Consider the following 11,620-nt stretch of genomic DNA (forward strand, 5'->3'; position numbering starts at 1 on the left):
TTCTTACTCTTCTAATTTAGAATATTGTCTAACCAGAAATCCTATAAAACTGTTAAGTAGATAAATGTAGATAAATGTATAGCAGCCTCATTTAATCAGAAACAGTCGTCCATGTCTGCCATTACCTTTAAGGCCTTTCTCACAGGAACTCAAGACCATCTCTGGAGACTCTGGAGATGATCCGCAAGGTTCACACATCTTCAGAGATCAAGTAGACATCCAAACCTACGCAGCAGCCATTAACTAAACAGCCATGGTGACAGCAGGGGACGGGCTCATTCTGTGTGTGTGTGCAGATTACTGGAGGAGGAGTCGACAAAGAGGGAGGAGCTGGAGAAGATCCACCTGCGGCAGCAGAGGGCAATCTCGGAGACGGAGGCGGAGAAAAAGGAGCTGGAGAAGGAGAGGAGGGCCAAGGATAGCGCCCTGCAGGACGCCATGCAGCAGCTGGAACACCTGGAGAGCGAGAGGCAGGGGGCGCTGGAGCAGTATCAGGTACACTGAGGACCACGGGGAACCAGGCCTTCTGTACTTAAACAGCTGAGTTCGGCAGCCACTATAGGCTGAGATACGCCATGCCCAAGAATTGTAATATTACCCCATTAGCTTTTTTCCTCCTATTTGCAGCTGAGTTTGAACTTTATGTTAACCTTGAAGGGCTGCTTGAACGCCGCCACTGTTCAGCAAACCTCATTCTCCCCTGTTCAGCATGTCTCTCTCTCCCCGGTTCAGCATGTCTCACTCTCCCCTGTTCAGCATGTCTCACTCTCCCCTGTTCAGCATGTCTCACTCTCCCCGGTTCAGCATGTCTCACTCTCCCCGGTTCAGCATGTCTCACTCTCCCCTGTTCAGCATGTCTCACTCTCCCCTGTTCAGCATGTCTTACTCTCCCCTGTTCAGTGTGTCTCACTCTCCCCTGTTCAGCGTGTCTCACTCTCCCCTGTTCAGTGTGTCTCACTCTCCCCTGTTCAGCATGTCTCACTCTCCCCTGTTCAGTATATCACACTTTCCCCTGTTCAGCATGTCTCACTCTCCCCTGTTCAGCGTGTCTCACTCTCCCTGGTTCATCAGATCTCACTCTCCTGCACACGTTTCCCAAACCAGGGGTCGTCAAGTAATAGTGTGTCCATTGTACACCACCCGCACGAGTTGCACTTGTGACGTAATTTCCTGGCTTGTAGCACTTATAGCGTTCCCATTTGTCTTTGTGGAAGAAAAAAACATTTATTTTGACAGATGTTCCCGAAGTTACTACTTTACAACCTTGTTGATGACGACAATTAGAAAAACATGTACTTTTAATTAAGCCTTTGGTAAATGGGGTGTAATCGAAGCACGCATTCACTGGATGCATTTCAATCCGATTCAATGTATACATACATGATTAATGCGACTATCGATCTAATAATCTAGGGGTCTTAAAGGGGTAGTTCGGAATTTTGGACATGGGGCCTGGGGCCTCATTACAGAAAAAATCCTAACTTCTCATCCTAATTTAAATTAGGGACTCAAAGATAGGAAAAATCCTAATTTCCTATTACAGAAGCAGTCCCTAACCTGTTGGCAGTTTCCTATCTTATTTTTGGCATCCTATCTTATCTTAATTTAGGTAATCCTAACTGTTCTTTCAATCAGATTTTTCGATCGGCAATCGTCAGGTTATGTCTGTTTCTGCACTCAGAGTGTGCGTGAGATTGATAGAATGAGTTACTTTTAACGTTAACAGAGACTTTTGAGGATCTTTGTTAATAACGGCAAGCTAGCACTAGTACATGGCGGGTATTGGTACAGAGAACAAGAGGTAGTAATAAAGTAGTAAAGTAATTCTTCCACCAAATTCAAAATTAAATGTCTTTGCAGGCGATAAAATGAAATTAAAATACAAATGTAACAAATCATTATGCGGTCTCGGTTGCCTTTTAGCCATCACATTTCTGTTGTGATGTTCCTCGTCTTCATTGTCATACAGACCTACTAGCAGTGCTGCTACCATTTTCTTCTTTTATTGACAGTTATTTTGAATTTAGGACAGGGTGTATGGCCACCTAACTTAGGGATCCTAACTTAAGAAGTTTCTGTAATGAGGCCCCAGGGGCCTCATTACAGAAACTTCCTCACTCTGAAATCCTATCCTATCTTGAGATAGGAAGGCATTTAGGGGTTTTGGTATTACAGAAGGAGGTTTCCTAACTTAACTTAGGAAGAAATCCTATCTTATCTTAAGATAGGAATTTATCCATTACAGAACTATCCTAAGTTGATTTACGTTCCCCGCTTTTCCCAAAAAGGGTCCTATGTTCCCCGATATGTATGTGACCGGGGAACATAGGACCCTTTTTAAAAAAAAGGGTTCTATGTTACCCGGTCTGTTACTTTTTCCACCATTACTGCCAAATTCCAGCCGAGATACCATTGCATGTCTTTACCTTTTGTGGAAGAGGGAGAGACGTCGGAGAATAGACGCAGTCTATTCATACGCCGGTAAACAAACCCCGAGAAGCCCAATCCCTACGAGAGCTCCCCGCGCTACGGCCATCCGGAGGCGCACAGAGCTTTTGGCCGTGATATTATTATACAATTATATTATATTATATACTATTATATAAAGAACTCCGGGAGTCACAAACGGCAACAATCACTTTCTCCTCCATGCTGCAGTTCACCCCGCACTGCACTGCACTGAGTTGGCCGGTTGAACGCTGATCGGCTGTTACGTTACACATGTCACTCAGTGTTGAACGCCGATTGGCTGTCATCACGCGAATGTCGCGTCAAAGTTTAAATATTTTTAAAGATTGATAGATTGCGGGGAACATAGGACCCTTTTCCCAGAAAAGGGTCCTATGTTCCCCACTTTTCCCAAAAAGGGTCCTATGCTCCCCGGTATGTATGGCTACAGGGGAACATAGGACCCTTTTTGGGAAAAACGGGGAACATAGGACCTTTTTTTAAAAAAAGGGTCCTATGTGCCCCGAGCGGGGCACATAGGACCCGGGAAACATAGGGATGACCCCCCTAGCACGAGCAAACTCTGCAACTAAAATATGGACTAAATGAAATGTGTTGAAAACTTTCTCCAATGATAAAGAACACCAAGGCTAATTTGGGAATTAGGCCCTATGTCCAAAATTCCGAACTACCCCTTTAATCCGACGATGCATCTTGAACATCATAAACCGGGTTTAAGGAAAAATAAATTCTAAGACTTAAGTTGCAGAACATACAAGTAAGAAAATACATCCACGATGTCCCACTCTGTGTGCTGTGTTCTTTAAAACAATTCGATCCTACGACTGAGCCATCTAATCTGTTCCCAACAGCCTACCGCTCATCGGTATGCTACACTTACTAATATAAAACCGAATGAACGGACTCAAACAATTCAGTTCCCATTATTTTCTCTCCCCTTTCAACAAGCCCTGTGCCAGTTGATTAATTAGACATCATTCAGACTCCCTTTGTAACCGCTGTAATTTATGTTCGATTTTTTTTAAACGATGCACGTTATTGAATTTATGGAGAAAGGAAATTGGACGCCTAAACTGATATCTGTTCTGAACTATCACCAGTGGAACGAAACATCCTGTCCGTGTTCCAATATGACTTTGCTTAAAGGCGGTGACGAAGAAGCTAGAGGACGCCGCCAACAACACGAGGACCTGGAAGCACAAGGTGGCCGAACACGAGGGCCTCGTACGCCTCATCCAGCCAGGTGTGTGTGTGTGTGTGTGTGTGTGTGTGTGGGGGGGGGGAGACTTTTTATGTGTCTGTGTGATTTAAATAATTAAACGGTAACATATTCAAGGGTTTCATATCTGAGGTCGGAGTACACTTATCTCTGATAATAATATAATTCAGACAGCTGTAGTAAATTGGGAAAAGTGCCGTGAAAAATACAGGACCATTCAGGGATTAGATAACTATGTACATTTTCAACATGTTGCATTTGGCTGCTAGGTAACGAGGGGATTAGATTAGATTATGATTTATTTAAAATGTATTGTTGTTTAGTTACTTGGTGACAAGGGGTTTAGATTCGATTATCATTTATCTTAAATGTACTGTAGTTTGGTTGCTAGGTAGAAAAAATAATGATTTGATTTGATTATAATATACAGGTGGATCTCAATGAATAGAATGTTGTGGAAAAATTCAATCATTTCAATAATTAGTCAAAATAAAAAGTAACTAATAAAAAGTCTAATTTATATATTGCATAGATTAATTTGACCAAGAAGTTAAATATTTCAAGACTTTATTTGTATTAATCTTGCCGATCATGGTTTACAGCTCATGAAAAGCCCAAATTCTGTAACTCAGAATAATTTATACTAAATGCAAAAAAATAATGATAAGAGAGCGTTGTGAGAGACCATTAAATAACTCAGGAACCTTTTCAGGTATTTTGATGTAATTAGCTGATTAGAGTTTGACATCTTGAGTCTACAATATTGTATTTTGTACAATATTCTAATTGAAATAAGTAAATTAGAATATTGTAAAAGATACTGAGATACTGAATTTTGTGTTTTCTTGAGCTGTAAGCCATAATCATCAAGATGTATACAAATAAAGGGTTGAAATATTTCACTTTGGGTGTAATGAATCTACATAATATATAAGATTCACGTTTTATATTGAATTACTGAAATTAATTAACCTTTCCACAATATGATAATTTATTTAGATGCACCTGTATTTCCAACAGGTTGTGGAATCTCCCATCATCGAATAATATGTAATATATTTTTTATATATATGTGGCTCAATTATTCTTAATTTGTTGTGACATTTACGTGGTTTGAAAGCTTGAAAGTAATCACTATCCACTATCCACAATATGACAGCAATGTCAATTTGAAATAAATTGAATGCAGATTCTACTTTAGGCTACTATAGTATGGAAGTAAATCTGTGTCATCAGATTTTGAAAATAAAAAGCCATTGAATATTAAGCACTGAATATTTATTCAATGAAGAAACGCATCTGTATTTCTTGCCTATGAATTTAACTCTTTCAATTATCAACAAATCATTTTCACCTTTACATAATCAAATATTCAATGTTAAATAATTCAACTTAAATATTTTCAACGTCCCCCAATTCAACATGCCAATGTCAGCTGCAAAATTCAATGTATGAAATTCAGAGTAATCAATTCTAGATGGTAGATCGCAGTCAAGCAAGGAGAGCTTAAATAAGAGCGTCACTCGCTGGGTCTTTCCTTCTTGATACAAACTTTAATTCTAAACAGCAGTAGCCTATAATAGGAAATGCTCAACCAACCACTTGTAAAAAAACAAAAAACTCGAATTGAATTATTATGGATTATTACACGGCTCTACCCAATGCTGATGACTGCTCCATTCACTTGTATGGGCCTTCCCAACGTTCAGCTGTCAATTATTTTTGTTTATTACACGGCCCTTCTCAATGCCGTGGAATGCTCATGTCCAGCATATTTGGTCGCTGTCAAGGAAAGTGGATTTTTTGCCTCTGATTCATTTCTTCCGTACCAGGCTAGATTGGATGGAATGCGTGTTGTGAATTGAGAACAGCCAGCTTATGATGTGATACAGCGTTCAGCTGTGCAACTAATATTTTTCTTTTTCAATCTTGAAGACTTTTGTAGTGCTGTGTGTAGCCACACGTTTGCCCCTTCTGAACTTAAACACACAGTTAATTTCCTTCCCTAGCCCCTCTTGTTTATGTTTGTAGATTAGCCTATCATGTCACGTTGTCACCATTGGATACATGTAGCAGAACATACGTCCGATGCTTTTTCGAAACGTTTTCTTCATAAAACGTGCCAGACAGATTTGTATACATTTTATTTCTTAGTAATTAGCAACATGGGTATGCTGTCTTTCAGAACCTTTCATTACCTGCACTAAAGAGAGAGAAAAAAGAGTGCATCCTCATTGTACCCAGCACTTCTGACAATGCGTCTCTGTCCCCAGCACATTTCAAACCAAACTGACACCCATGCTCAGATAGGCTAAATCAAAGTCATTAAACACTGACTGTAGCTTTTAATGGGGAGAGAAACAACGGTGGTGGACCTTACTAAACACCTTATCCATTGTATCGGTCTGTAAAATGCTAATCAAATTAAATCAAATGTATTTCTTAAGCTAATGTAATAACAAGGAGAGGGGGGGGATCTTATGTTTTATTTATGTTTTTGTTATAATGCAAACTTCTTTTTTTACTGCAGTATGAAATGAACAATGAACTAATGCCTGTATGAGAAGTGTGTGTGTGATTGCAGTGACTTGGCTGGATTTGTATGCAGCTTAAGGTGTAATTGTAGTGGATTAAGGAGCCCAATTATTATGGCACCAAATTTCGGCGATCCGAGGTCCCTTTGCCTACGTTTGGTGTGATGTTGGGGGGTGATCTGAAGCCTGCTGCCCACTGTGGAACCAGAGCGCAGCAGAGCCGACATTATTGCAAACTGAGTGGCAACTGTGGCGGCATCAGCCTGTAGTTTCAGTGGAAGCACGGCGTGCCTCGGGAAGAAGCGCCCGACAGCAACCTGCTTTTCATGAAACTCGGAGCGGAATACTTTTGGCTCTGCACGCTCGTTGCGCTCTCGGGCTCTCGTTGATATGCCACCACACAGGCATATCAATCGTTTTGCTGCAGCCACTTAACGTGCGCCGGGTGTGACAAAACGAATACCTCCAATCGAGTGATCGGTGACGATACAAACGTTACGTTTCAAGCTCGTGCATGTTTCCGCATGTGAACGACTTCATGCCTGTCTACGCTTCAAACTCGTGCATGTTGCAGAAAATGTGAAACAGCGCCCTCTGGGGTCACACTTTTTGGTGGGTCGCAGAATTCTGTGTCGCTCGCTCTCCTCTCCTCTCCGCGATCTAGCATCTAGGATCGATTGCTCTTCCTTGGGTCCCCCGATGTTAATGCTGAATTTCATACATAGCAATTTGCGGCTGACTTTGGCATGTTGAATTTGGGACGTTGAAAATATTTACGTTGAATATTTGATTCATGATTTATATTTTTTTAACATTGAAAAATATAGGTGAAAATGATTTGTTTAAAAATATAAAGAGTTAAATTCAGAGGCAGAAACTCCAGATCTGTTATCTCATGCATTAATATTCAGTGCTTAATGTTCAATGGCTTTTTATTTTCAAAATCTGATGAGACAGATTTACTTCCATACTATAGCCTTATATTCTATAATATAGAATATTATAATGTATCAACAAATAAATACATCTTTGAAATCATACAGTGGTCCGTCTCTGAGGAGATCGAGATCTTGTTTGATTGCGCTGAATATTGACGTCAGACAACGACGAATCCCATCGGTAAAGGAACTGTGGGTTGGAGGGTTGGAAGGAGGGGAGGGTTTGAGGTGGGGAGGGAGGGAGGGTGGGAGGAGGGGAGGGTTTGGGGAGGGGAGGGTTGGAGGAGGGGAGGGAGGGAGGAGGGGAGGGTTTGAGGAGGGGAGGGTTGGAGGAGGGGAGGGTTTGAGGAGGGGAGGGAGGGAGGAGGGGAGGGTTTGAGGAGGGGAGGGAGGGAGGAGGGGAGGGTTGGAGGAGTGGAGGGAGGGAGGGTGGGAGGGTTGGAGGAGGGGAGGGAGGGAGGGAGGAGGGGAGGGTTTGAGGAGGGGAGGGTTGGAGGAGGGGAGGGAGGGAAGGGAGGGAGGAGGGGAGGGGTTGAGGAGGGGAGGGAGGGTTTGAGGAGGGGAGGGAGGGAGGAGGGGCGGGTTTGAGGAGGGGACGGTGGGAGGAGGGGACGGTGGGAGGAGGGGAGGGAGGGAGGGTTTGAGGAGGGGAGGGTTTGAGGAGGGGAGCAGGGGAGGGTGGAAGGAGGGGAGGGTTTGAGGTGGGGAGGGAGGGAGGAGGGGAGGGTGGGAGGACCAGGGTCCCTAGATATCAGCTGAGGAAATGTTTTTGTGGTTTTGTCGCCAGGCAACAAGGGGCCCCAGAGGATCACCAACTGGGGCCCGGCGGCCTTCTCCGAGGTGGAGCTGAGCGTGCGGGAGAAGGAGTGGCAGGACAGGAAGAGGCCGGCCCAGTAGAGGCAGGAGGCCTCGGCCCTCCACTGGGGGCCTCAGGGGGACCAGGACCAGCCACCGGGCCCCCCGCTCTGCACCCCGTCGGAGTCTCAGGTCCACAGCAGTACTTGAAGAATGGTTAGCGTAGAGAGATACAAGGGCTCAGTATTTAATAACTAACAAAAACATTTCCATGTTTAATATCATTAATAGGTCAATTTTTTATGCTATATCAGTCATATTGTTGGGTAATCAAAAGACAAAGTAAAAAATGACAAAAGCTAAATCTTTCATGGAAAACCTTTTGGCTTTGATCAGTTTTGGTATTGATCAGATTCCAGTTTGGTTGATTCAGCATTGGCCCAAAGAATTCACGGAATTTGTTGAGCAATCCCCGACCTGGAACTCATTTGTGTGCGTGATTTGGTCGCACGATCGTCACGGCTTTCATTGCACCGAGCTGTCTGAGTTCTGCTGGTGACATTGTTATCATCTCTCAGAGAGAATAGAGTACCCCTACAGTCACGTTTGGTAGGAGCATCTGATAAGTGACTCAATAGAACATGTTCATTCAGTCTGTCCATTTGTCTGTGAAGTGCAGTCCTTTATGACTAATCTAAAACATGGACATTTTCGTATAAAACCTTAGATATCATGATGAGAGCGCAAAATGCAGGTTATTAATGCATGTTTCTGATTGGTTTCAACTGCCCTGCGCTGAGTGGAATCAGTGGGCCCAGTGAGAGTCCCACTATACACCAGCGTTCTGCCCTGGGTCATCTGGGAAGGCAGGGGTTCTGATTACGGCTGTCTTGGCGGAGCGCTGAAGAGACACGAGTACTCACGCACTACATACTCTTCGTTGTTGTTTAAAACCAACATTACTTTACTTTTAGCTTAGTTGGAGAGAGATGGTCTCTCTGAATGTTTGGTCTATCTAATTAAAGGTCCCATGACATGCTATTTTATGTATTCTTTAATATAGGTATTAGTGGGCAACTAACACAGTATTCAAAGACGTTCCCGAAATTCAGCCGTGGTGCAGAGTTACAGCCACTCCGAGCCAGTCGCACATTGAGCTTCCCCCAAATGCGCTGTTTTGGTGTCTGTAGCTATAATGCAAATGAGGAGGAGCGAGGCGGGTCAAGGAGGAGGGTGGGGGTGTGGCCCTGAGCAGCTTGCAGCCACCTCAGCTTGTAGCCGTGTTCTGTAAATATTCTAGAACACACGGGAGTCCTGGAGCTCTATATCTAAATATTGTCATATAGCCTACATAGATATCTATATCATATAATATATATTATCACGGCCATAGCTGTGTAAGCCGATATTATGAATCTCAAACGACCGCGTTGGGTTCTCCGACGTTCCTGGTTCTTCAACGTTCTCATCAATGTGAAGTAGACTGAACCGCGACAAGGAGGAGAAAGGGATCGTTGCCGGTCAGCGCTTAGGCACCTCCGCCTCCGGCGGTGGTCCCTCAGCGGGTCTCAAGCGGGAGACATTCGCCGCCAACAATCCCTTTCTCCTCCATGTCGTGGTTCATGTTCTTGAGGGAGTCAAAGCCAAAGTTACTTCCCCCCAATTCATTCTCAACCTTGGCTGAGATAACCCCCAATACGAGTCTCGTTGTAGAAATACCAGAGACGAGAGTCCGACGTGTTATGCGCCATCACACCAAAAGCAGAACGGTTATCCAAATAACAAGGAAGTGTACAACACTTGCGTTACAGTCCTGGATGTCTATATCTAAATAATATCATATAATACACAGAAATCTATATCATTTAATACATATTATCACGGCCAAAAGCTGTGTGCGCCTCCAGACGATATTATGAATCACAAACGACTTTGTCGGGTTCTGCGACGTCTCTGGTTCTTCAACTTTCACATCAACCTGAAGTCGACTGAACCGCGCGCTGCCTGCTGCCGGCTGCCCGCTGCCGGGCGATGGTGCCTCGCGGCAACCGGCGGCATGTCGCAGTTCATGCACTTCAGCGAGTCAAAGCCAAAGTTCCTTTCCCCCAATTCCTTCTCAACCATGGCTCAGATAACCCCCACAACAGTCTTGTTGTGGAAATACAAGACACGTCAAAGAACCGACAAGAAACACTTGCGTTACAGTGTGTGTATTCACACACACACACACACACACACACACACACACACACACACACACACACACACACACACACACACACACACACACACACATGTGGCGCTCGCATGGTCGAGTCTCATTGGCGGGCCAACGTCTCTGGGCGGGCCAGGCAGAGTAAGGGGAGGAGCTGAGATTCTTGGTGACGTCATGAATACAGACATTCCAAATCAGCGCACTTGAGCCTCCGTTTTTTCAAAGGCGAGCAGAACAGCTAGTGCTCGTTTTACACCAAACGCAAGTTTTAGACATTGGGGGACCATAGGCAGGCTAGGGGAACTCATATTTATGTTAGAAAACCTCATAAAGTGAGATTTTCATGTCATGGGACCTTTAAGAGATGTTCTCTATGATGGGTTGGTCTCTCTGACTGAGAGATTATCTCTCTGGTGGTTTGGTCTCTCTGATTAAGAGATGGTCTCTTTGATGGGTTGGTCTCTGACTGAGAGATTGCCTCTCTGGTGGTTTGGTCTCTGACTGAGAGATTATCTCTGGTGGTTTGGTCTCTCTGATTAAGAGATGGTCTCTCTGATGGGTTGGTCTCTGACTGAGAGATGATCTCTCTTATGGTTGGTCTCTGACTGAGAGATTGTCTCTCTGGTGGTTTGGTCTCTGACTGAGAGATTGTCTCTCTGGTGGTTTGGTCTCTCTGATTAAGAGATGGTCTCTCTGGTGGTTTGGTCTCTGACTGAGAGATGGTCTCTCTGATGGGTTGGTCTCTGACTGAGAGATGGTCTCTCTGATTGGTTGAGTTACAGTATCAGTAACATAAAAAAAAAGTGGTTAGATTAGATAAACTTTAATGTCTACTTACACAGAAATTTGTCTTGCATTACACATCTCTTCAATCCTCAACACATAGGATTGTCGTGTCACCAGCAGAGCAGCGCCATTCCGTCAGCTGAAGTTTAGTGGAGAGTATGATGAGAGAGGTGTGAGGACCTGATCAGTCGGGAACAATTCTTGTTTATGTTTTAGCTTACTTTACTTTAACAGCTTTAAGAAGATGGAGGGGACTTGTGTTCATAGATTAAAAGAGAGTCATTGTAACCTCAGGTGTCGTTATAAACCACCTTCTCCCAGCACGCACCCAGACCCTTCTCCTAGGGGGGGACCCTCTGACGTTTTGATGTCACAAAGGGAGGCTTTTGAAATGGACACCTGTTACAGTTTATGTGCGTGTGTGTGTGCGTGTGTGTTTGTGTGTGTTGAGTGGAAGCAGACATAATTCAAAAATATGGTTGAAAAACGAATATTTGACATATTAACACACCTGTAATTCAAAACACACTTCCCTGAGGATGAAACATGTGTTTGAAACCCATCAACAATTGATCTTTCTTCTCCCTGGACGATTTTTCTTTAATCCAGGGCTTGTAATGTTTTCCTTTATTTAAACAGTTAACAGACGGCTCACACAATGTAG

At 43.7% G+C, this 11,620-nt stretch overlaps 1 protein-coding gene across 2 annotated transcripts in view; it reads left to right on the forward strand.

The window, feature by feature from the left end:
- Positions 1–8,691, forward strand: part of swap70b (switching B cell complex subunit SWAP70b) — a 58,619-nt gene extending 49,928 nt beyond the window's left edge. For both annotated transcript variants that reach the window (XM_060061420.1, XM_060061419.1), the window contains 3 exons: positions 297–495; positions 3,616–3,712; positions 7,948–8,691. In XM_060061420.1, coding sequence (XP_059917403.1) covers positions 297–495; positions 3,616–3,712; positions 7,948–8,057 — 406 coding nt within the window. In that variant the 3' untranslated portion in view covers positions 8,058–8,691. The remainder of the gene's footprint in view (positions 1–296; positions 496–3,615; positions 3,713–7,947) is intronic.
- Positions 8,692–11,620: the final 2,929 nt, after the last annotated feature.

This window comes from Gadus macrocephalus, chromosome 9 (genome assembly GCF_031168955.1).
Source record: "Gadus macrocephalus chromosome 9, ASM3116895v1".
Classification (NCBI taxonomy): domain Eukaryota; kingdom Metazoa; phylum Chordata; class Actinopteri; order Gadiformes; family Gadidae; genus Gadus; species Gadus macrocephalus.